General features: G+C 37.8%; 1 protein-coding gene across 16 annotated transcripts in view; it reads left to right on the forward strand.

Annotated features, from left to right (window-relative positions):
* DST (dystonin) overlaps positions 1–26491 on the forward strand; it is a 288896-nt gene that overhangs the window by 188155 nt on the left and 74250 nt on the right. For all 16 annotated transcript variants that reach the window (XM_059842688.1, XM_059842695.1, XM_059842696.1 and 13 more), the window contains 16 exons: positions 1885–2118; positions 3456–3737; positions 5471–6016; positions 8387–8563; positions 11191–11314; positions 13188–13396; positions 13666–13983; positions 14166–14332; positions 14875–15031; positions 15274–15400; positions 17880–17942; positions 18742–18977; positions 20553–20682; positions 22252–22451; positions 23430–23925; positions 24861–26335. In XM_059842688.1, the coding sequence (XP_059698671.1) occupies positions 1885–2118; positions 3456–3737; positions 5471–6016; positions 8387–8563; positions 11191–11314; positions 13188–13396; positions 13666–13983; positions 14166–14332; positions 14875–15031; positions 15274–15400; positions 17880–17942; positions 18742–18977; positions 20553–20682; positions 22252–22451; positions 23430–23925; positions 24861–26335 (4941 nt within the window). The remainder of the gene's footprint in view (positions 1–1884; positions 2119–3455; positions 3738–5470; positions 6017–8386; positions 8564–11190; positions 11315–13187; positions 13397–13665; positions 13984–14165; positions 14333–14874; positions 15032–15273; positions 15401–17879; positions 17943–18741; positions 18978–20552; positions 20683–22251; positions 22452–23429; positions 23926–24860; positions 26336–26491) is intronic.

Consider the following 26491-nt stretch of genomic DNA (forward strand, 5'->3'; position numbering starts at 1 on the left):
GAATAAAATAGATTTGTTTGACCTACCAAAAGTAAAGGCTTTAGTGGCATGCATTTAAACTGCTGCTTGTGAATACACTCCAGTATGTGCCAGTGGGAGAAGAGAAACTCCAAATGAGAAGACACTAGAATAGAGAGTATGTGCTACACATTTCAAGAAGCACTCTTGAAGCAGGTTATATTAGCTTAAAATTGTTCCTGTTGAATGTGATAAAATCACACGTTTATTATGCTAAAATAATTTAGCCAGCTTTTTAATTGGCTTCAGGAAGTGTTTATTCCTGTTCACAGTACTTTGAAAAATTTTGCTGCAATGTTTTCTCTTGCCTGAGGCTTTCCATGGCTTTGTTCTGAATTCTGGTTGTTATTAGTGTTTCTTGCAATCTCTTTGGTGTCCTCATGTAGCAAACCCCTTTGAACTTGTTTGCTTTCCTTGCTCTTCAGCTGTATCCAGTCATCTCTAAGCTTTTACTCTGTCCTGATAGAAATTGAGTTTATGATAGTTAAAGGACTGAAGGATCTTCTTCTTCTTCCTCCTCCTAATGCTAGTTTACTATACTGTAGAGCTCCAACTCTGTAAAAGAAGAGTTGGAGCTCTACAGTATTGGAGCTCTTATTCATCTTGCCTTGCTTTACCCATCTTTGAAGTGATACATCTAGTTTTTCCAAGTTGTTCTTATAGTCAGACACCCCTGGGGTAGCTTTTAATATCTCTTACCTGTCTTAAAGATTTATGGCCCAAATGGGGTACTCCTGGGGAGTCAAGAATTGATAAAACCTCTTTTTTTTTTTTTCCATCAGCTGTTTGTGACTGCCTAGAAGACTAGTTGTTATTTTCTGACTGATTTCATGGAATTGCCAGTCAAAAAGTGCCTTAGGAGGGAATGGGGGTTAAAGGCAGTCTTTTTTATATCAAGTCAGAACTTTCATCCTCAGTGTGCTGTTTGAAAGGGAACACAGAGATCTTGATCACAGGAGAAGCTTTTCTTGAATCAGGGTCCCTAGGAGAATATTTTTAATGTACTTGCTGAAGTGTTAAAATGAGCTACAATTTTAGCTGCTGTATTCTAAAATTGCTGCAAAATCGGTGGTCTAGAATGAGGATCAAATGTTCTGTCTTGCATCTCCAAGATTGTTACACTGCACAAGAAGGTGAAAAATGTCGTTGTTTCAGTAACTGGGGGAATGTATTCAACAGTGTAATCATTACAATTACAGCTCCTCTCATATTTGGGAGGCAGACCAAGAAAACTGCTTTGGGTAAATTAAAACTAAAGATCTGTCCTCTATGAAATTCAATGGAAGTAAACATTCTTGAGAGACTGAAATATTATGATTGATGACAATAGAAAAAAAAGAATTGTATGCCATCTCTGGCCTGAAAAAGCCCAAGAAATCTGGGAAAACTTCTGCCCAGGAAAGATGATTACAATTTTCTGACTTCTATTCAGACAGCTTATTTTCAGCAGCTTTCTGTCAGGATAGTAATGGATCAGAATTCATCAGGAGACACACTTTACTAACTGCAGTGTAGCAGTAGTTAAGTAGTTAAGTCTTGATTTCTAAAAAGATAAATAGATGTTCTGCATATGTGGAAACACAATATTTAAACTGTTGGACAAAGGGAAAAAAGTAAGCTCAGTCTGAATAGGACTGTAAGCAAACAGATTTGCAATTTACAAAAAAAGTTAGATTGAGCTGCAACAACATTGTCAGATGTTTGCCTTTGATTTTAATAATTGTCTGCAATTTATTAATGTATCATGTGCAGCTAGGAAGGACCAGTCTCTCTTACACCTAGAAAAGAGATAGTTCCAATGGAGTTAATTGGAAAGATCTCATGAATAATTTACTTACTCCTGTTTGCTTTCTTTTTTATCAAAAGGAGATCCAAAAAGACATGAGAACAAGTGCCCAGACACTGGCAGAGATTGTGAAAAATACTGAAGCCTTCTTGAAAGAGAATGGAGAAAAGTTGTCACAAGAAGACAAGACTATTCTGGAACAGAAACTAAATGAAGCTAAGACAAAGTGTTTGCTCCTTAGCCAGAAGGCAGAAGAGTCCAAAAAAGAACTGGATAAAGCTATGACAACAGCAATTAAGCAGGAAACAGAAAAGGTTTTTAGGCAACTGTTTCATACCTTTAATCAAACCTTTTTCATGTCTTATGGTATTAATCGTGCAACTTACTGTTGTGTGGTGGGTTGACCTTGTCTGGATGCCAAAAAGCCATTCCATCACTTCCTTCCTCAGCTGGACAGGGGAGAGAAAATTTAGTGAAAGTCTTGTGGGTTGAGATAAGGGCAGGGAGACATCACTCACAACTACTGTCACAAGCAGAACAGGCTTGACTTGGGGAAATTATTACCGATCAAATCAGAATAGGATAAAGAGAAATAAAAATAAAATCTTAAAGATACCTTCCTTCCAGCTCTCCCTTGTTCCTGAGCTCAGCTCTGGAATTCTCTCCCTCATTCCCACCACTGGTGCCAGGGGGATGGGGAAAGTGGGTTGTTGTCAGTTCATCACATATTGTCTCTGCCACTCCCTCCTCCTCAAGGGGAGGACTCCTTGCACTCTTGCCATGCTCCAGTGTGGGGTCCCTCACACAGGAGACAGTCCTTTATGAACTTCTCCAACATGAGTCCTTCCCATGGGCTCCAGCAGGGTCCCTTCCATGGGATGCAGTCCTTCAGGCACACTGTTCCAGTATGTGGAATGACCCCATGGGGTCACAAGCTGTGCCACAAACCTGCTTGAGTGTGGGCTTCTCACAGTGTCACAGCTTCCTTTGGTCATCCATGTGCTCTGGAGTGGGGTCTTCCCAGGGTTGCAGGTGGATCTTTACACCCCTGTGGCCCTCCATGGGCTGCAGGGGCACAGCTGCCTCAATATGGGCTGCACCAGGGGCTGCAGAGGAATCTCAACTCTGGCACCTGAAGCACCTTCTGTCCCTCCTTCTGCACTGACCTTGGGGTCTGCAGAGATGTTCCTCTCACATATTCTCACCCCTCTCTTCAGGCTGCTGTTTTTCATGCATTTTTTTTTTTACCCTTTTGCTGTGTGATCCAGAGTTTTTACCACCATTGCTGACAGGCTTGGCCTTAGCAAGTGGTGGGTCCATGCTGGAGCTGGTTGGCTTTGGGTCTGTTGGACATGAAGGAAGCTTCTGGCAGCTTATCAGAGAAGCCACCCCTGCAGCCCCCCCGATTCCAAAACCTGGCCAAGCAAACCCAATACATATTGATAAACTGTGGAGAGGTTAATATCATATTTCATTTGGGTAACTAATAAACTCTTGATTTATTCTCTTACAGAATAAACAGCAACCTCTATATTAATCAAAAAATTTCTTTGATGTTAATGTATTTTACATGGTTTATTTGTATATTTATTTGATATTTTGTGATCTTTAAAGAAGATTTCTAAATTGAAACTGTTAAATTTCAATGTAGGTTGCAGCCATAGAACAGCTGGAAGAAAGTAAAAATACAATAGAAAACCTTTTGGATTGGTTATCAAATGTGGATAAAGAAGCGGAGCATGGCCGGAAATTTAAGCAAGTGATAGAACAGAATGGCACACACTTTGAAGAAGGAGATGTGAAAGTTTTGGAAGGAGAGGAGGATGATGTCAATGGGAATCTGCTGGAAATGCAGCAAGACATTGAAACTCGTGTGGATGGACTAGTGAAAAGCATAGATGATAATCTGAACCAGCAGTATCAGAAAGTCAAGGTATTGTCACTGGGTTTATTCAACATTTATGTGTACACTCCTTATTCAACATAAGTGAACTCAATCTCATCCTGCCTGTCATAGCCTTTGGAGGAAGTACTAGGAAGATAGTAATACACAGTGCTAGGAATTTCAGTAGTTAGAATGTTTTGCACATTTGTCACTTTTTTGCCATTATTGTAGCTGTTTCCTGCAAAATGAGAGAAAGGACACATTCTGCAAGGTAAATGTAAATAATCTTTGTGGTGACTCTATTATTTTTTGTAGTGAGAGATTGGTGCAGCCAAATAAAATGCAAAAAGTAGCAATAAATTCATACCCTTTATGTGACTTTTTCAAAAATCTTTGTGATACCCAGATGATTCATCCCCTTTTAATCCTTTGTGACTATGGATTGCAAATTGCTGCAAATAATAGTTTACTGAAACTATTTTATTTCCTACAATTTTAACACATGGGAAAAGCAGTGTTTCAAGGCTTCAGAAGACTGAGTTACATAAAATTACAGTGCAGCATTTTAAAAATAGATTTTCCTGGTAAGTTGGAAGCATTTAAAATAATAAGACTTTAGTTTTATTTGCTGACTTACAGCTGAGAAACCAAGAACCTTTGGGTGTGAGTTGATTGACACCTTAAAGAAAATTATTATGCTTGTAGCTGATAGTATTTTGGATTTCCTTTTTTTATTAAAAAAACCCCAAAACCAAACCCCCAAAAGCAACCTGAGAAAATAGGATTATTGGTTTTTGTATACATGATATTTTTACTTCTATTTTTTTGACAGTTAATTTCTGCACCTAGTGCCTACAAAATAATTGGCCACTGCAGTCATGGAAGAAAAACATACTAAACATACTGTTTATTTTATATAGCTCTTTTTTATGGGAGATGTTCAAGAGTGAAGAATTTTTTGAAAGAATATATTTGAAATATGCTTTTCATTTGGAATATAGTACTAGTTCCTGGACTTAAATATTTTTATGAGATTGAAAAATTTGAAAGCACAGATTGTATCTTGATTTTTAATGTCAACTGGACCTGTTTTATAATTAACTATATTTGATAAGAATCATGGCTCTTGATTTTGAAAAATGCAATTTCAAAACCCAAGTATTAATTTTTGTTCACTGAGTGTAAGAAGAAAGTATCTGTACTATGTTTGATGCTTTTACTCCTTTAGGTCTTCTTGTCTGTAATGGTAGCTACAATATAAGTAATGAGACATGGAGAGTTTTGATTTGGAAAGTTCCCTACCTTTGAATGTTTTATTTGTTAAATCCCATTTTGAGACAGAGAATTAGGAAAATTTTGATTACACTAAGTACACTACCATAAATGCTAAGTAATCAGCAAATTAATGTTGTTAGGAAAAACATTAAAGAGATTGACAAAGTCAAACTACAAAGTTGTGTTTTGGAATTACAGGGGAAAATGTTTGTGGATGTATGCATCTCGGTGTTGCTGAGTTGCAGTGATACTTGAACATTGCCATATGGCCATGGCTATATGGAAAAAATTACCATTGAAGATTTTGTAATTTTTTTTAACTGCACAGAAATATGGTGACCAAGAGTCACACTTTCACTAAAATTACTGACAAAATGTGGGGTTTATAATAAACAACATGAAAATTAGAAAAGCCTTTTATCATTTTGATGGTCTTTGTTTTACATGTCCTTTACTAAGGAACCATGTGAGAGGGTGCTGGTTGTAATTTATTCATTTATTTGTAGGCTCAACACGAGAAAATTATTTCACAGCAGCAGGCTATCATAGTAGCAACTCAGTCTGCTCAGGCACTGCTTGAGAAGCAAGGGCATTACCTTACCCCTGAAGAAAAGGACAAGATGCAAAGGAATATGAAAGAGCTGAAGGCTCAGTATGAGACTGCTTTGGCTGAATCAGAACGAAAAATGAAATTGACCCATTCTCTAAGGGAAGAATTGGAGAAATTCGATGCAGACTATAGTGAATTTGAAACGTGGCTGCAGCAGGCAGAACAAGAACTTGACAATTTGGAGGCAGGGGCTTCTGACTTCAGTGGTATTATGGTCAAACTGAAAAGGCAGAAGAGTTTTTCAGAAGATGTTATATCTCACAAAGGTGATTTACGCTATATCACAATTTCTGGACAAAGAGTTTTGGATGCTGCAAGGTCATGTAGCAAAAGAGACGGTGTGAAGGTTGACAAAGATGGCATTGATACTTCAGCTACATATGCTGAAGTGCAAAACAAACTGGATAGAGCTTCAGATCGCTTCAAATCTCTCTATACTAAGGTAAGTTTTATTTATACTGAATAGTAATGACTGCTGTAATTGATTTAGGAATTTAGCTGGAGGTAGCTGATGAAATAAACACCGTGAGAAGTTGTAAATTCTTTGTTTCTCGAAGTTAGATAACAGAACAAGATGCTTTTCTAGAAGATGTACTTTAGTCAAGTGTCAGACAACTAAAGGTCTGAATGGTGATACTTTGTGTTGTAAGGAAGAAATGAAAACAGAGTTCTTCATTGTTCTTTCCAGCCTTAAACAGCCTCTGAGACTGTGGCAGCTCAGAATGCCTTGAGTAATATTTTGGGGCAGAAAGAAATTGTAATACTTTCAGATGTATAATATTACTTTATGTCACTTGCAGTATTTCCCACATCTGTTTATTTACTTGGCTCCCTGCTAATAAAATGAGTGTAAGAGGAAGACTGTGCCAAATATAACATGTAAAGTTTTAATTTTAATTTGTATCCTGAAATAGTTTGTCCTGATATGACCTTTGTTGTCAGCATTAGGCGTGAAAGAACTTAGTGATTTAAAGACAGCAATTATTTTCCACTGCTCTGCCAAGTAAACATTTTATCCTTAACAATATCAGATTAGTGTCTTACTAATGAGTAATTAGCAGTGCAAAATCCTCCATGTACCTTAGAGAGGGAAGATAATCTAGCTCTCTGTGCCAGGTTCACATATGGAATCTGTCTGATAGAACTAGAAAAACATCACCAACTAGTCTCACATGCCAATTTCCAGCTGTTTTCAAAAACCCAGGTGTTGTTCAATGTTGATAATATTCCAGAACTGTGAGCTTTTGACATAATTATTAATCGAACCATTGAAGAGAGAGTTGCTGTCAGTAGCCTTGAACTGCTATTTCATATTTTTCTAAGATTATAGGTGAACTGAACTCCTTAGAGCTTCAATGTCTATTGGTTCAGTGTTGGTCTGCAACAGTGGCCATCTTTATCTGGAAATTTTTATCTCTGTAAGGTTTTCATACTCAGAAATGTAAATTCTATAAAGACATGTATCTGGCTGCATGGTTTAAAAAGCAGTGTAAAACTTGTTTTCTTGGTTTGTCAAGACAGCAGTACATTTACAGCAGCACATTTTCCTTTTCCTGCTTAACTGGTATGAATAGGACGGCTAAATTGAAAACTCTCTTGACATGTTAGATTTCTCCAGTTGGTTTATTGAATTACTTTGAGTATGAATGTAAAGATTTCATAGCAAAATTTTCAGAGAGCTTATTTTTATGCACATAAAAATCCCATGCCAGCAGCTTGATTTGTCAATTTTCCAAATTCTATCTTTTCCATATATACATTTAGCAGGATTACAAGGGACATGCTTTAAATATTTGACAATAAATACACAGAACAAAGTAGACCTTTTGTGTCTTTAAGGACAGAATTCTAAAAAGTGAGATTGTCCACAATTAGTGAGATTTTCCAAACTGTAAATAAATTGGTAGTAACCTTTTTTGCTTTTTGTAAAAGTTTCTTTCTTTTACTTTTCTATAAATGTATTTGCACATGTGTGAGACATGATTTTATAGGCTTGTATGTTGCAGGAATCCTAAAGTCAGTTCTTGGTTAACTGGTTATATAAATAAGCAAGTTCTATGTCTGCCCAGCAGATGGAGACCAAGTACCATTTGTGAATATTAAAATACAGTCTCTGGAAGGTTCAGAATATAAATATTTAATGTAACTGTTTATAAATATTATGACTTGATACAATCAGATTTTGCTTGTGAAACCATCTCCAGAAAGTCTGAAAGAGTTTCACTGACTTTTTTAATGTGACAATTCTCTAAACATTTTGGGGCATGCTAACATCTAGGACTAATAGGATCTTGATCAGAAGACATTTTTAAGTGAATAAAACAAAGCATATGTACAATACCAAGCCATATCACTTTGGATTCACTATGCAGGTAAGGTAGTTATGAAAACATACTGCACTGTCAGTATTTTAGTGAGCATACATAGCTCTCCTGATTTTTAAAAAAATGTCTAGCTTCTGGTGACTCTCTTTTCCACTTGCTTTCTACATTCTTGGTACCAGAGTTCTGGTAAAGAATCTTTATATTGCTGAATCAAACTTATTCCTGAAGTTTTTCCTATTCTAGTACAGCAAATAAGATTCCAGTTTCACACCTGCATCAGTGGTTTAATCCTAAATCACCCTTTAGGAGCACAAACTGGTAAGACCTGCATAGCCTGCCCAGCTGTCATGTCTTAGTTCAGAAATCAGTTAGTGAAATGATGGCAGGAAAAAATGATGCTGTATAACAGGAATGAATGTATGACTTTGAGATTGGTAGCACACAGTTTAATGCCTGCATATTTGCTTGTTTCTTTTTTACTCTTTTAGTGTAGCATCCTTGGAAATAACCTTAAAGACCTGGTGGATAAATACCAGCATTATGAAGAGGCCTCATCTGGACTTTTGTCAGGTCTCCAGGCCTCTGAAATAGCTGTGAACAAACAACTGTCAGAGCCAATTGCAGTGGATCCCAAAAATCTCCAAAGACAACTTGAAGAAACCAAGGTGAAAAGCTTGGAAATACAGCAGCACTTTTGTCCTAAAAGGAACTGTTTTTTGTCTGGAAAACAGGATGATCTAATATAATCCAAGTGGCTGCAGGCCAAATTCTTGCCTTGCATGGGGGCATGCAGTTCTATGGTTCTGAAATTTGCCTGTCCAGAGCAATATCTGGAAAAGCACTGGGTGAAAAAAAATGGGGTACCAAGATGCCATTAGCAGTGGTGAAAGCAAGATGTGTTTTCTATCTCTTAGCAAATTATAGGGTGAAATCAGGAAAGTTTTTGAACTAAGAAAGGATTTAGTGATTATGGTTTGCTCTCAGAATAAGGCTTGGATAGAGTTCCAGATAGAGCAGTCCATTTGATTGTTGTCTGTGACTCTTTGATTTTTTTTCTGTTCACATTTGTGTGTTACTTCGTTATGAAAGGGCTCATACCAGGTGAACAGTGTGATGTGAGTAGTCTGCCTGCCTGTTTCAGTTTCACCCAGTGCTATAAACCCTGCAGGGAGTGAATTTAACATAATTTGTATTGCACAGAAAAAGTGTTTTTTATTTTTTGTCACTGAGGAGGTAGCTCATGACTTTATGTAAATCCTAGTATAGGCAAGACAAGTTAGTGATAGAGCTTCTGGATATCTGTATAAAGTGTAGGTTTGGAGAAGGCTTTAGGAAGCCAAGTATATGGTGAGTAATATAAAGTTTCATACAGTCTTCATCTTTGAACTTACTATTATATTTTCTTAAATGCATTCAATCACCTATGCTATAAAAAAATGCAAGATTATTTTTTTTTTAGTGAGCAAGACTAATGATCAGGCATTTCCTCACTGTTTTGTCTGTGCTTGGTAAAGTATCAGTGCAGGTCAGACACATTTGCTATTGAAAAATCATAGTCAATGGCTTTTGGAAAGTTCATGCTTTAACCATTTCCCTCACATTCAGCCTGAGCAGCAGTTACATTTATCTATGGTGTCTTTCAAATGGGCCACTGAAAATGCCCAGCACTTTGGTGCATGACAGCGAAAGGAGAGAGATCACAGCCATGTTTAAGACAACAAAATTAGAAGTGTAAATTGTGAACTCCTAACAATTGAATGTTTAGGTACATTTGTGCTTCCAAGCACTGAAAAAGTAGTAATAAAATCAATTACTGTTTGAAGCTTCATTTAAACTTTTTGTTCCTTATTCCAAAATTAATTATATTCTCTACAATGCAAATTTTCATGGATGTAATACAAAAGGAGCGAGTGCTAGAGTTCTTTTTATGAAATGTCTACATGGATTACTTGCCACACAAAAGAGCACTCAATGTCTATGAGTTGGGAAGAAGGGAGAGGGGTCAAAAGATTCAAAGGAAGGGAAAAAACAGGAGGCTGAAGGAAGCAAGCCGATTAATGAAAGCAAAACAAAGAGTATTTCAAGGAAGTCAGGTGTTGCAAGTTAAAGCTGTCCCTTGTAGCCAACACATGCAGCTGATAATCCAGATAGCCACAGACCTTGGCAGCATGGTGAGGTCTAATCTTTTTATGGGGATTAACTGTTCTTCAGAATATTCTTCACTGCCTCTGGCATCAGCTTGCTTGCCTTCTGTTAGCATAAAAGGTTTTCTGGTACATCTTTTTCTTTGTTTCTTTGTTTCTTTCTTTTATTTTTTTTTCTTTTTTCTTCACAACTGCTAGCCTAAGCCTCTTCACATCTCTTGGAGACTCATTGTGTCAAATGGGTCAGCAAGATGATGTACTGTGCTCTGGCACGCTCTTGTGCTCTGGGTACCAGTGCTGAATGCACTGACAAGATTTCTTTGTGCTGGCAGGGCACATAGGATTACCTTTTCATTCATATATTCATTAAGTATCAATGAGTATCAAAAAAAGAAATGAGATGTCTCTTCATTTTGGACTTGTATAAGTTTCAAGTGAATCAAAACAAACGTTAGCACAGAGGCCTGAAATATTTTAAAGATTATTTACCCTAAAATACTCTTACCCACTAGAGAGATAAAACCTCTAGAAATTGATTCGGCCTTACTGGTTTTGTTGACTCTGGAGAAAATCATGGCTGGGCTAGTGTCTGAACATGTGTTCCTTGGTTAGATGAACAAACCTAGGCAAAATTCAGCCACACTGCTTCAGGTGTTCCTGACTGTGAAGGCCATCATCTTGTTTCAAGCTGTTCCTGTTTGTGCTACAGTATCAGCCTGATCCTTTGTCAATACCACTGCTGGTGAATGTGTAACTGCTGCTGATTGTATGCTTTTCCCTCTGAATTGTTATTAATGCTGAGTTGAAAAATGTGTTTATAATAGTCGGTACAAAGGGTCTTTAGAAACAATTAATCAAAAGACACATTTGAAGTTACATGCAAGAAATAAGTTGGGTCAGACAAGTATTCTAAAACATAAGGTAAAAAAGATGAACTAAATGAACTAAACTAGTGAATGAACTAAAACAAGGGCCAGAAAGTTAAGAGCAGCCATAACCACTGGTCAGGATTTTTCTTAAGGAGTGGTCACAAATAGAGTTAGTTTATTCCAAGTACTGAGTTTAGGTTTTGTGACAGATCTCAAGTCTTGCTTATGTAAATATCAACTGTACTGAAAAGTATAACTGATAAAAGTGGAATTTTACAGGTTCTTCAGGGACAAGTGTCTAACCACCAAATTGCTGTAGAAAAACTGAAAAAAGCTGCTGAAGTGTTATTGGACACAAGGGGAGAGCTGACACCAGACAAAGATGAGATTCAGAAAACACTGGGTAAAATATTTGCTTTTCTTAATGCCTCTTTTCTATCGCTTGTGTCTGCATGCATGTTCTGGTAGAGAAAAATTACAGAGCTTCCACATTCTTATGTCACTGTTGAAGTCCATGTTTTGTTGAGTCATAAGTCATTACAACACAGTAATTTTATTGTTGGTCTCTCTCCTTCATGGATCCATTTGCTTTTTGCTGTCATTTCATTTTTCTCTTTTTACAGAAATAGGGATTGCTGAGCAGAGGTAGTGAGTTGCTGAGGATCATAAATTCCTCAGAGGAAAAATGACTCCAAGGAGCCTGTTTACAAGCAGTTATTTGAAGTTTCCTTAGCTTAGGAATTACTTCCTTCTAACTTTAAGAAACTGCCCATGAAGGTGTTGATTTTGGCAGGCTGCTAGATGCCCACCCACCTTCTCTCTCACTCCCCTTGCTCAAGTGGACCAGGTAAAAATTAAGTTAGAAAAGTCCACAGGTTGACATAAAGATGGGGAGATCACTCACTTTGTACTGTCATGGGCAAAACAGACTTGACTTGGCAAAAATTAACTTTCATTTATTGCCAAATAAAACAAATAAGCAAATAAAACATTGGGAAATGCCAAACAAAAACAAATTACAGCAACATTATCCCCCACCCCGCTCTTTTTTCCAGGCTTACCATCACTTCTTCCTTCCCAATTAGTCCCCCTCCCTCCCTGCCAAACAGTGCAGTGTGGATGGGAAATGGGTGCTTGTGGTCAGTCCGTACTTTCTCTGCTGTGGCTTCCTCCTCACGTTTCCCCTGCTCCAGTGAGGGACCTCTCTGCAGGCTGAAATGTTTCAGGCTAATATTCTTCCAGTGTGGATGTAGGCTGCATTTCCTTCAGGAAATATCCACCTCTTCTAGCCTGGGTCCTCCATGTGCTGCAGTGTGGTTATCTGCTCCTCTATCCTCCACAGACTCCAGGGGAATCTCTTCTCCACCACCTGGAGCATCCCTCTTTCTTCTCTGATCTTCATGTCTGTAGGGCTGTTTTCATACTTTCTTTTCCCTAATTTCTCAGTCCCATGCAGTCTTTTCCCTTTTCTTAAATGCATTTTTCCAGTGGCACCACCAGTTTGGCTGAGGAGCTCAGCTGTGCTTGTGATGGGTCAGCTGGAGTTGGCTGGAACCATCTGTGTCTTCCATGGGGCAGCCCTTGACCTCCTCTCACATGAGCCAAAAAAACTTGTCACTAACAAACCCTTACCACCACCAAAACCTTACCACCTACACCTAATACTCTTTCTTATCAACTGTGAGAAGTAGCACAGCATGCCATTCACCTGTCACTGTGTGAAGTTTGAAGATGCTCTCTGTGTGACACCCAGCTATCTCTTCACAGAATCCCATAAGTAACTTGCAGAACAGCAAAACAGAACAACGGTGGCTTGACTCTTTGGAGTCGGTGATAAAACTCTATGGGAGGTGCATGGAGCTTGTAGCTTTCAGAGAGTTATTTTGAAAGTGTTGGATGTGTAATGAAGAACCATCTGGAAGAACCTCTCAGATCTCACAGTAACATAAGAGACATAATTGTAGAAAGAGCTGTCTTAATACTCTGCTATTTTATTTCCTGGGAACAGTCAACAACTGTCTTAAGCTAGAGCTACATGGAAACCAGTTTCTAACACTGGGAAGTACAGCTGTATCCTCATTTCCCTTGTCCGATGTGTATCTTAGCTCTGTTTGAAGTTGTTGGTCTTTGCTTCCATGTTTTTTACTGACTAAAGCTGAGCTTTTTTCTTCATTCTAACATAGCAATTTTTGACTCAGCTGGCGAGTGCTGGAGAAGTAAGCTAAAAGCTTAGTTTGGCTAGAAGAATAAATTGAAATATATCTTCTCTTTATCAGATGATATTGTGGAAAGATATGACAATTTATCCAAATCTGTGAATGAAAGGAATGAGAAGCTTCAAGTAACTCTGACACGATCCCTAAGTGTGCAGGATGGTTTGGATGAAATGCTTGATTGGATGGAAGGAGTTGAAAAGAGCCTTAAAGAACAAGATCAAGTGCCTTTGAATTCTGCTGCTATTCAGGACATTATTAGTAAAAGCATTGTAAGTAGCCTTCTTTGAAAAAAGAAACAGTTGTTTGATAGTTCAGATTTAAAGAAAGAATTAAAATATTAGGTTGGCACCTCCTATGGATTAAAAATACTTACTAAAGAGGACTGTTGTATGAAGTGAAACTGCTCATAAGGATTTTTGTAGCTGAAATAGTTACACCAATGGTCTAGCTGTAGTGGTTTGTTGCTTTATATGGTAGATGAATTTTACTTGTTAAAATTTAGTTGCAAGTAATACAAAGTAGTTCTTGTATGTTTCAGATGCTAGAACAAGACATTGCAGGTCGCCAAAGCAGTATAAACACTATGAATGAAAAAGTGAAGAAGTTCATGGAAACAGCAGATCCATCCACTGCATCCACACTGCAAGCTAAAATGAGTGAGCTTGCAGGACGGTTTTCTGAAGCAAGTAACAAGCATAGAGAGAAGCTTATGAAAATGGAGGAATTGAAGACTAAAGTGGAGTTATTTGAAGGTCTTTCAACAAAACTACAATCATTTTTAGATGAGAAAAACCGGGCTCTAAGTGAGACAGAGGCACCAAGAAAGGATGTCAGTGAAGTGTCCCAATACATGCAGGTACTCTAGCATTCAATTTGTATGTGTTGTGGGTTCTTAGTCTAACTCATCTAAGTGACTGAATAAGGAAAAAGGCATGGTGGTTTTTTTTTCCAGCATTGGTTGCTTAGCTAAAATCAAGAGTTTTATTTTGAACGAGTGATGGTAAAGTCTAATATGAAGAACGTAATCCTATTTTGCAGGAAGCTAGTGTAGAACTGGCACAACACAAGAAGGATCTGGAAGTTTTGAAGCAGCTTCTTGAAGAACTTTCATTCCACGCTCTTCCTGGAGATAAAGCACTGGTATCAGAAAAAGTAAATGCTTTGTCAAAGAAATTCAAAGAGGTAGAGGAGACAATAAAAGAAAAGTAAGTTGGATAATCAGAGTGCTTCCATTTTGGCTAATAACAAACTGTGAATGTTGTGATTACTGCTATCCTTTTGTATGCAATCTGAAGACATTGCAGTTGACCACAGTAAAAAAGGGATTTTTTTCTTGGAAGGAAAAGATTCTATTTGAAAATGCATCTGTAGTTAGTCTATCTGGCCCAGGAGTTCTAAAAAAGGCCATAAAGATATGTAATTTTTCAATTTTTGTGACATTCACAGGATTCTGGGCAATTTTAAGAAAACCCTACTTCTCCCCTTCTGTGATAGAGCATAAATTGCTGCTTGTGTATGTTGCTTTAGAGTACTTTTTGGCATCAGGCTGCAAAGGGAAACAGGAGAAATTGTAAGAGATTTCATAGAAGTTACCTTTGCAGTAAGACGAGGTTTTGCACATTCTGCTTACAGTCATAAAATTAGCTTTTTGACACTTTGAATATAAGAATAGTAATATCAGATTAATAATATTTGTTGATTAATTATTAGAAGGAATACTGTCATTCCTTTGTCTTTAATTGTCTAGAGAAGAGGATGTATCATCTTGCCAGAAACAAATGGATGCTTTTGAGCTCCTTGTAGAATCATTAAAGAAATGGATAAAAGAGACGACAGAACGAATTCCAGCAGCACAACCCTCTCTGAATACAGAGGAGTTAAAGAAACCTTTGGAGGATACACTGGTAAGCCTTTGTAGAAGTGAAATCTTGCTGAGGGAAATAAGGTACCTATTACTTATATTGAAATACAGATTTAAGGTGTAAGCAGTCACAGTAATTGGGACTAGGGGTCTGCATTTACATTCCCATTTGCTTTTGTAAGTTTGCAACAGATTCCCAAGCAGCAAAGTTGTTCATTTCTTTCTTAATTCTCTTAAGTTTGAAGTCAGTTTTGTAATGAACAAATTATTGTCTTTCTTAACCAGAATTTAAAAGATGAATGGACATTAAAAGCACCTGAACTGCAGAAAATGAACAGCAGAGGAACTTTGCTGTGTAACTTAATCACTGCTGTGACTTCTCCTGCAAAACTGAGAGCAGTTGCCAAATCAGGTATGCTTTTGTATAATCAGGTAAGTCTAACATTCCAAGAATTTTTAAAACCTTCAAGACATGTTTCACCCTTGGATTAGCATTCTGAATATTATGGCTTGTGAGAAAACAGTTAGCCATGTCTCTTCTGACCATTGTTGGCTGTGATCCTATTTAAACTGTTCACCTGCTGTAGTATTTCAGCACGCATTCTCATTGTTTTACTCTGTCAAAATAATGTTAAAGTGTGCTGATGTAAAAGTTTAGCATGTCCTAGAGTTGTTATGTAACAGTGAATAAAATTACAGTTTCACAGTTGCTTTCACCTCATCCCAGAAAGCTTCTGAGAATGAGAAATTGAGTTTTTCTGATCAATGTTGGGTGCTTCACATATCCATCAAGTCTGCAAGCAGGAGAAATACAAACCTTGGTTTGCAAACTCTGATGTACCAGCACAGAGATACCTACATAATGGCCAAAAGGCTATTCTGTGACAGCAAGCAAACACAGAAAGGTTTGCAGATTTGTGAAGTTTTTGTTAGGAGGGTAATGAGGAGATGGTTTATATAAAAAATGAACCTAGGTAAATGTACTCATCCTACCATGAGTATCATAATTAGTATTAGTCAGTGTTTTACAGCACAGAAGAGAAACAATTTTGTATCTCAGCATGATTTTCCTGGGCCAAAATTTGTTTTTTGTCTAGACCTTCAGCTAAATTCTACTGGCAATCATAATTTAAAGATAGCAAGCCTATTTCCATTATTTTTTTACTCTAGTGATAAATATTAATTTGTTTTACAGAAACCAGTAATTCTGCCAAGTATCATTCCAGACATAGTTCAAGGACATTGGGACATTTTAATGTCAATAAGCACATTTTCAGTCAATTCTTGAACTGACTAGGTCTAGAAATAAATTCAAGTATGTTGGCCTTCATTGGTCATCTGTAAATGACTGGGAGGTTGGGAACTGACAGAGGATACCTACTGGGCAAAAGTAGAACACTTTCTTTCTTATATCTCTTTGTAATAGCTGCCTCTGGTTTTGGTGGGTTTTTTTGTTTGTTTGTTTGTTTTGTTTTGTTTAGTTTGTTGGGGTTTTTTTAAACTTTAAATAAAAATCTTTCACAGAACATTTTGGAATCTTCTATGATCTATTTGTTCTTATTCCTCTGCCTCGCTTCTACTCATGCATCCAGATAGAAAAAATAGTTAAATAGCTATCACATAAGAGCAGCTATAATCCTCCAGACCAGAACATTTGCCCTCCTTGACAAAAGCTGTACTGTGTATCACTTTACTGCAGTTATAAATACCAGAGTCCAGCTAAAAGAGTGTGAAATCTACAGGACTCTGGCTGGGGTCTGTGACTTCTCTTATCTGGTTTGTTTTCTCTTGCCATCCTCCAGCTGCCACTAATGTGGTCCTCACTGTCCAGCTGGTACTGTGCACAGCCTTTTCCAAGGCAACCATTAATCTTCCTCTGCTAATTGCTCTTCTGGGAATACATGTGTGCAGGGGAGCGGGAAGTGATTCTGCCCACAGCTCTGCAGTGTGATCTCATGGCCCTGCTCTTTGGTCTGACTCCATTTTACAAAGCCCATTAGCTCTGGTTTCAGAGGCTCTGATATTATGGTTAATCAGTTGGGCTGCCTTGGTGAGTGGCTGCCTCAGAGTAAGGATTTCAGGTATAAGAGTGCCACATTGCAATTCCTGTCATGGAGCACATGCTTCAGTCTTGCTTATGACAAGATAGGGAGGGATTAATCCAGTTGGTTTCAAGAGCTTTCTGTGCAGAGTTACAATGCACATACACCAGAATCTTTTTTAAGTTGGAAAAGACCCTTAAGATCATGAGGTCCAAACACTAACTCAGCACTGCCAAGTCAGCAGTAAACCGTGTCCCCAAGCAGCACATATACATGTTTTTAAAATACCTCCAGGAATGGTATCTCAACCACTTCCCTGGTGGGTAAAGGTGCCCTAAGTAAGCAGTGCCTTTGGTTGTGGTGTCTGCAATAAGCACTCTGGGCCTCCTTGCTGTTTAATGTTTAGTGCTCTCCCCAGTCACAGCATTTGCCAGCTCATCCTCTCCCAGGCCACACCTGTCCCAGCTGGGTAAAACTGTGTTCTCAGCAGGAACAGGGTCCTTTGGGGGAGAGGAAGGAAGTGCTGTCAGCAATCTGGATGTGAATAGGCCTCACAGCTAGGGCATAGAGCTTTGGCTCTGGTCAGTGGTTTAGTACAGAATTGTGAGCAGTAGGACTGCTGATACACCATACATATGTGCACCCTTGGAAGGCATGCATGTACACCCCACCCTCTATGCACATGCTCTGCCTAGGTGAACCTCTTATGGTCCTGGCTGTTTAGGGCTTCATTCTTGAGGTTGTAATGACAGCTATGGATCATGCTGTTTTGAAGAGGAAATGAAGTGCTGGGGTTATTGTGGGAAAAGGCTCAGATAAGCAAGAGGCTTCATCTCTTTTGATCCACAGGTGGCACAATTTTAAATGGTGAAGGAGGAGCTCCAGGAACTCAGGATTTCTTGAAAAATAAAGGTCAGTAAAAATTTCCACATGTGATAAAGACTTGTTGCTTGCCAATTACTGTTAAATGTGGAAGTATTTTTAAATGCTGTACATAAATCTGCTTGTAGCAGTCATTATTAGACTGACATTTCACATCACCATCACATAAGACAATTACATTGACTAGGGGGTGATATTATAAGTAGTTATAACAATACCTATCTTATTATTTTCTTTGAAGACCAGCCAAATCTGGCCTTGTTTTCTGAATCAATATATACTTTTATAAATGCATACAGGGATGGCTATTTAAATATAAGACATGACTTTTGAGAAATACCTTTCAATGGGGATTGAACTTTAATGCCCATCAGTATCCACCACATGTGTATACACAAATATGTATATTTAAAGACACCCATGTTATATACATTTGTATCACTGTGACCCACTCTTCCATAGAAACAAAGGAATTTTTATATAAGGACTTTAGAATAGCTGAACTGTAGCCCAGTATATTCAACTTTTGGTCATGGAATTGTTACTTAAAATAATAAAACAGCAATGAGTAGAAGGATTGAAACATGTCTATGCACTTTTATGTATTGAAATGATGATTTCTGTGAAATGAGAAGTTCTTGCAAATAGGAACTTACATTAGCTCATTCAGATGTAGTGTTGCCACATTTAGAGTGGATTGGGAATAACTCTAACATATTCAGTGACTTCTTATTTAGGGGACTATTAGTTCAGTATTGTTTCACTACAATCAGTATTGCTTCAAGGGCTTGTAACTTCTAACACAGTCTTCATGCACCTCTTTTTACAGAACTGACAACTGTTCAACAAGCAATGTCCAATGTAAATCACAGCTATGAAGATTTGGGAGTTTTATTGAATGAAAAGATTTCAGAACTCGAAAGTATGCTTTCAAAAATGCAAAATATTCAGGAAGAATCGACCTCAGTGATGCACTGGTTGCAAAAAATGGACAAAACTGCATCCGACTGGGAAGCTGCTCCAACAGATAGTGAAGCAGTTAAAGCCCAAGTTGAACAACATAAGGTACTTTGTGCCTTCAAACAAATACTTTTTCTTGTAGTTATTAGGCAGATGCTATGAAATAACTGATACCTCAGTCTAGCTTAATGTTACACAGAGTATTTAAATGATCCTACTAAGCATATTAGTCAGGCTTAGAGCGAATCTGGCAAACTGTGTCAGTGGAGTAAAGGAACACTGTGTCAGAGAGAATGAGTTTTGCAGGTCAGAAAATAATAATTTTTGCCAACAGTTTGAAAAGGTGAGGCTATGCTGATTGTGCAATAAACATTTTTAATCTCAGTAGTTTAGAGGTTTATAATAGAATACTTTTAATATCTGAAGGGCTGTATGTGTCCAAAAGCTGTTTCTGCAGCTGCTGGCTCACTGATGCTCCACAGACCTCCTGGTCTCTGCAGCTGCAGTGGCTTATGTCTCTTCCAAGGCAGTGTTTCTCTTCAGTAGCCCTGTCATGCTTGTTAAGTTATAGAGCTGCACAACAGCCCCCCTCCCCCTTTATAATTGATATGAGAAAACCACTGATTCAGCAGTAAGCTTCTGTCCTGTTTCAGCATTGGAGACATATGCTTCCCTGGCAATGAAGGACAATATTTACACATGTAAGGTTCATCTAGAAAAGGAAATGTAATGGATAAGGAAAATTCTTTTCTTGCTTGTGGTTGTATATAAACAAAGACAGAATTAGATTTAACTGAGTTTCTTTTATATTTGGTGGGTTACCCTTAAAAATTAACCTGACCAGCTACCAACTTCCTCAGTGTTGGATAAAATTCAGACTAAGTGTGAAAGAAAACCAGCCCTTTTTTCTTAACAGAGAATGTGCAAAGCTATCATGATCATCTAACCCGCAGCATAGTAATAGAAAAGTATTCACAAATAGTTGGAAAACTGAGTGCCCAGGCAAGAGTCATCTGATGCACTGGACCTTTTACTAGAAGTTCTAAATCAAGTACAGTTTGTTCAGTCTGGGTTTTGGATAATTAATAAGAAACATTCACTTCTGTCTGCAAGAACAGCATTAATTAGGATTTGCTGGAGTATCTCGGGTTAGAGATCTCAGGTTCTCTTCTGTTAGGTTTATACTTAAAATTCTGACTCTCTTTAAACTGTGGGTTTAGGAGATCTACATTAAATTGTCTGTGATAGCAGGACTCCTACTAAGGTAAAGGAGGCCACATCACACCCCTCTCTGTTGGAGATAGCTGGGTTATTTCTGCTGTGAACTGTAGTTTGCATCAGTCAGTTTGCCTTCTGTACACAAATAGATTCCAAGTATATGTGGATATGATGGAACCTAGTGAATCTTACTTATCTGAATTCTTCTAGTTCTGTCACTTTTTCAAATTAAGCAATAATTATTAATATAGTTTATATCTTTCAGGTTCTCTCTTCCAAAAAAATTGACTAACAACATATGTCATTATAGCATGTTTTGAGATTCATAGCAGAAAAGTAGTATGTATAGGGTAGATTTTTTTTTTATCTTCATGTTTTGCATCTCAGTATTATGGACTGCAAACTTTACCATTCTTCTTTAGTCTCTTACTTATTTATTTATTTTATCACCTATATTTTCAGCTTTTTGAAACTGAATTAAAGCAAAGTGCAAATAAAGTGCAGGAACTGAAGGACAAAGTTACTGAGCTGTTGGAGAAGAACCCCAACTCCCCTGAGGCACCTAAGTGGAGACAAACATTGGATAAAATAGGTATTTCAATAAAGCTATATTGTAGCTCAGACTGATTTGGAAGTTGTTTTATTATGAGTTTTTTTAATTTATTAGCAATACCAAGTATTTTTCATACCTTGTTTCCTCTTACACCTTAAGTTCTATGGAAACCACTCAATTTGCAAACATGTATATCTGAAGTAATTCCAGTGATGTCCCTGGGCTTTGAATTTGTATTAGTGCACAGGCTATAGCTTGACTCCCTGTTTGAGAGGCTTTATCTTTTTCAAACATTTTGCAGCCAAAACATAACTGGCCAGTTACAAGCAACATATATATTTTGTTCTTTTTACAAAATATAACAGATTAAGGTGATTCGAATTTCATGTAGAAAATTGTTTGAGTTGTTGGTAGTGCTCTTCTGTGTGTATTTTTCCCATGAACTAGTGGCTTTTGGCATTTTGTGGGTTTGGTGGTTTTTTGCTGTCTTCTAAAACTGTATAAATGTTGCTAAAATTTTTTTAAGAAGCCAATGAAAATAAAGAAAATGACCATGCTTAGTCATTTTGAGACATTATAGCACCTAATTGTCATGAGCTTTTAAAAATTGTTTTATGTTAATCATATTTTAAATAAATTATAGGTTAATAGCATGGTATGTCAATCTTGTTTCATAGTGATAGGCATTTCCATTGCTATACCAACAGTAATTTTGAAGCTGAAAATTTTTCCAGTCTGTCCTGAGATTGTTTCAGAGTGAAATTCTGAAAAGTTTAAGTGACAGGTAAGGTCTCCAACAGATCCTTAGTAGTGTTGAAAGGGGATTCATACAGAATGAGCAGAGGACTGTGAAGCAGCAAACGGAACTGTAAAAAACAGGGATGAAAGTCAGGGACAGGAGACTTAGCAAAATGCCAGAGCTGACTGAGCAAGCAGTGACAGTATCACAGAGGGGAAGGGGGAAGTTACAAGATTAAGACTCAAAGGCTGCTCTGGAAGCCCCTTGCTATAGTGGAAAAGACCACAGACTGGCAAGGTGTGAACCTAAGCTCACACAGTGCTTTTGAAATACCTATATGCAGAATATTCTCATTACCCATCACAGAGTACCTGGTTTAGATTTTTTAGATGAATGATACAGACATTTGCAAGAGTTAGGCTTTTTTAGAGGGCTGTTCAGAGTTAAAGCCTAATTTTCTGCTTCTGATCACCCTTGAAAACTTAGGAGGCTTTATTATTGAATAAGCAGGGATATATGTCTATCTAAATCAGGCACCTGAGTTATACCTGAGTAGAACCCTGTGCCTTCTATATCATTTGAGACCAAATCCTAAATTTGGGGGTATTTCATTTAGTAATATTCTAGTATAATTTTATTACATGTGGAATATTCATTGCTTTAAAAATTCCACACGTGGCTGACTGTCATCCAAGTGTATGTGGGTCTGACTTATAAGATGTTATTTGCAGAGTCACTGCAATAAGGCATCTGGAGTTAATCAGCATGAAGCTTATGAGAGAGCTCTGTTTATGTTTCATATGTAGTCTGCTGTCTCACAATCCATCTGCTAGAACATGCATGCAATGTGTTAACATTACCTTTGTTAGATTCCAAATGGAAAGAGCTAAATCAAGTTACATCTGAGAGACAACAAAAACTGGAGGAGTCTTCAAATTACCTGATCCAGTTCCAGACAGCAGAAGCTCAGCTAAAGCACTGGCTTGTAGAAAAGGAGCTAATGGTCAGTGTGCTGGGACCATTATCAATTGATCCTAATATGCTGAATACACAGAAGCAACAGGTTCAGGTGAGTAGTGCCAGCACACATTATTGATTTAAGTTTCTTCTGCCTTTTTGCTATTTGCAAAGTACTATTTTGCATCTAGAGCAGAACATGGTTAGTATAAGCCATTAGATTTGTTTACCTTTAGGTATCAGCCTACATCATACTTGACTACATTAATTATAAGGAAAAATTATCTTAAGAGTAAAAAGAGATCAGAACAGGTAAAGAAAAATGTTGAGGAGACGTTGGTCAATATCAGTATTGTTTAAAATGAAGTATTTGAAACATGAACTATGATCTAATGCTATGTGAAATACTATGACTCAGTATTGGTTTGTAAGTGCTTCAGAAGTCTAGACAGATGGCATAAGACTATCATGTATCACTTCATAGTCCTTAAAAGGGCAACCTAATTGACTTAAAAAAGGTTTGGAATGTTCTGTAAAGTAAAGCCATTATATTTGTCCCTTCTTTTGCAAGCACTGTGACTTACTGTCAAAAAAACCCAAAACAACTGAGAACCAGTGATATAAACTTAAAAGGTCTTACAGTACACATTCAGACATTTTGTGAATTAGCCAAATAGTTTCAGTTCTGTATTAAAACATTGCAATATTATGTCAGAATACACCTTCTTTGAAGTTGTTTCTTAAGACAAATATCAAAACTGTCTAGGAAAGAAGACGCTACTTGAAACTAACCAGCACTTACTTTGCTTCGTGTGGTTACTTAATTACTGTAGTATTAACAGAATTCATTGTTTACTTGTATCTCCTTGTTGAATTTCTATTAGATGATGTGTAAATTCACCTCTTTTTTTTCTGTTTCTTTGATGTAGATACTTGGAAACAACACAGTTTATGTAGAAGGCACATTTATTTCACTGGCTTTTAAACTTGGATACAGTCAATAATAGAGCTTAGCTACAACAAATTCTACATGACACTTTTGTCAGAAGCACTTTTTTTCTCATGAAGTAAAATTCTCTTTTTTTCCTAGATTCTGCTCAAAGAGTTTGACACCAGAAAGCCACAATATGAGCAGTTAACTATGGCTGGGCAGGGGATTCTGGAGAGACCTGGTGAACATCCACCCTCACATGAAATTGTAAAAGAGCAACTGGCAGCTGTGGCGCAAAAGTGGGACAGTCTAACTAGCCAGCTGAAGAAGAGATGTGACCGAATTGACCAAGCCATTGTGAAAAGCACAGAGTATCAAAGTTTACTCAGAAGTCTCTCTGATAAGCTAAGTGCCTTGGATAGTAAACTCAGCAGCAGCCTGGCTGTGAGTACACAGCCTGATGCTGTGAAACAACAGCTGGAAATTGCAAAAGAAATGAAGAAGGAAATAGAACAGGAAATGAAGAATATAAATGCAGCACAAGCTCTTTGTGAAGAGCTGTCAACACTGGTTGGGGAAGAGTATTTGAAAGCAGAACTTACAAGACAGTTGGATGGCATCTTAAAATCATTTAAGGATATCGAGCAAAAATCAGGTTAGTATTTATTTAAAGAAAAACAGTAACTAAGGCATAAAGTAAAGTAAAAGTTTGTAATAGAGGTGAACTGAGCCTGGTGCCAGCTCTCTATCCAATCCAACCCCCAAGCAGTTTTACATTAGAATTTAGAACAATCCCAATGCCTTGAAAAGGTACGAAGAATGCTTGGGATCTCTAGTGAATGGTTTAAGAGATAACTTGGAGTAAAACAACAAGGCTTTTGTAATGTTTTCCTTCAGGTGCATCTTCACTGAATCAGAAGACCGTAAAAGGAGCTACCAGCTTCATAGGGACAGAGTATAAACCAAAATAATAATTTTTACGCAAATACCAATTAATGGCTTAGCGAAACACAGTGGTAATTGTATAAAACTGCCTGTGACAGAAAGGGGCTTTTAGTCTGCAGCCTTTCCTTACCTTGTGAACAACAGAACTGAGCAAGTAATACATTGCAAGTGATATCACACTTTGTTCTCCCTAGCAGCCTCAGTTTTGGGGTTTTAATTTCCTCTGGTCATGAGGAACTTCAAAGAACCTCCCTAGGAGGATGTATTGCCTGTAGGCCATGAGTTAGACACTACTGGGTTATACCACTCAATATTCCCTGTGCTTACACTGCCTAGTACCATGAATCACAATTGTGTGGTTTTTACCACCAAAATCTGCTCAAGTGGGATCCATGTAGTCACAGACTGGATAAAGCTCACCTCATTTGATTCATGTCCAATATTGCCTTCACTGCTCTTCTGTATTAGAGGAATGAGTCTGCCCCTTGCAAGAAACTTGGTTGTCTGCCAGTCAAACTCCACGTACTAAGGACTGGCTTTCTGAAAATTAATGATCATGCATAATACAATCAATATTAGTTATTTTTTTTACTGAATACTAGCAGGTTCTTCTAATGAACCTCTGTGCTGCCTTCTCCTTTGTAGATAACCACGTTCAGCAGCTTCAGTCAGCGTACGCCACTTCTCATCAGTTCCAGCAGATGTCGAAGGACTTTGAGGCCTGGCTAAGCAAAAAGAAAGAAGAGCTGAACCAGGCTCGTCCTGTGTCAGCCAAGCTTGAGGCCTTGCAATCACTAATTGAAGAACAGAAAGATTTTAAGAAGACAATGACCGATCAGATTAGTTCCTATGAAAGAATTGTTGCAGAAGGAGAAAGTATCTTACAGAAGACTCAAGGAGATGACAAAGTAGAGTTACAATCCCAAATTGCCACACTCAAGAATAACTGGGATGAAATGAATAAAAAGGTAAAAGAAAGGGAAGATAAATTAGCAGATTGTCTGGAGAAAGCCCTCAAATATAAGCAGCATGTGGAAAATCTGCAGCCGTGGATAGAGAAGTGCCAAAGTAACCTGTGTGAATTGAAAGTTGGCATAAACCCTGTTGAAATAGAGGATTCTATTGTTCAGGTGAGGGCATGGCAGAAGGACCTGGATAAACACCACGGGATCGTGGAACTATTAAATAATTCTGCTGAAAGTTTACTCAATGCAAGTCAGACAGATAAAGAAAGTGTTCAAGAAGAAACTAAGGTGCTGAATCAGAACGTGAAAGTGGTTACAGAACAGTTACATAAGAAGAGAGAGTGCTTGGAAAATATGGCACAAAGACTGAAAGAGTTTCAGGACTCATCCAGGGAAACTGAAAGACAGCTTAAAAGTGCCAAAGAGCATCTGGAAGCTCATGACTCACTTGGACCTCAGTCATTCAGTAACAAACACCTGACAATGATGCAGGCCCAGCAGAAAGCCTTGCAAGCTTTAAAGCCTCACGTTGATTTAGCAAAAAAGCTAGCCCAAGACCTGGTGGTAGAAGCTTCTGATTCAGCAGGTGTTTCTGACCTCTTACTCCAAGCTGAATCTTTGGACCAAGAATACACTGCAGTGAAGAAGCAAGTTGAGGATAGGTGCTCATTCCTAGAGACCAAACTTCAGGGAATTGGCCATTTCCAAAACAGCATCCGAGAGATGTTCTCTCAGTTTGCAGAGTTTGATGATGAACTTGATAGCATGGCTCCAGTGGGGAGAGATCTCAAGGTACTGCAGTCACAGAGAGAGGACATCAAATATTTCATGAATAAGTTGGAGGATCTTATAATGAATAATGAAAATGCTAATAAAAACTGTAAAATTATGCTGGCCACAGAAGCTGAAGCTTCTCCTGATCTTGTTGGTATAAAGAGAGACTTGGAAGCTCTAAATAAACAGTGCAACAAGCTAAAAGACAGAGCAAAAGCCAGGGAAGATCAAGTGGAGAGTACTATTTGCCGTGTTGAAGAGTTTTACACTAAGCTAAAAGAATTTTCCGCTCTGCTTGGGAGAGCTGAAGAACATGAAGAGTCACAAGGTCCTGTTGGAATGGAAACAGAGGCTATTAATCAGCAGCTGAACACATTCAAGGTAGGAAGATTGCTTTCTTATTATTATAAAGTATTTTACCACAATACCATTTTATTAAACACAATTAGTGAAAGAGACTGGTTAAGTGCAGACCTTAGAGGAGTCTTGTTTCACAGCAGTCTGTTCTGCCTGTATGCATTTTAAGTGAGGATCTTA

Source organism: Haemorhous mexicanus, chromosome 3 (assembly GCF_027477595.1).
Source record: "Haemorhous mexicanus isolate bHaeMex1 chromosome 3, bHaeMex1.pri, whole genome shotgun sequence".
Lineage (NCBI taxonomy): Eukaryota > Metazoa > Chordata > Aves > Passeriformes > Fringillidae > Haemorhous > Haemorhous mexicanus.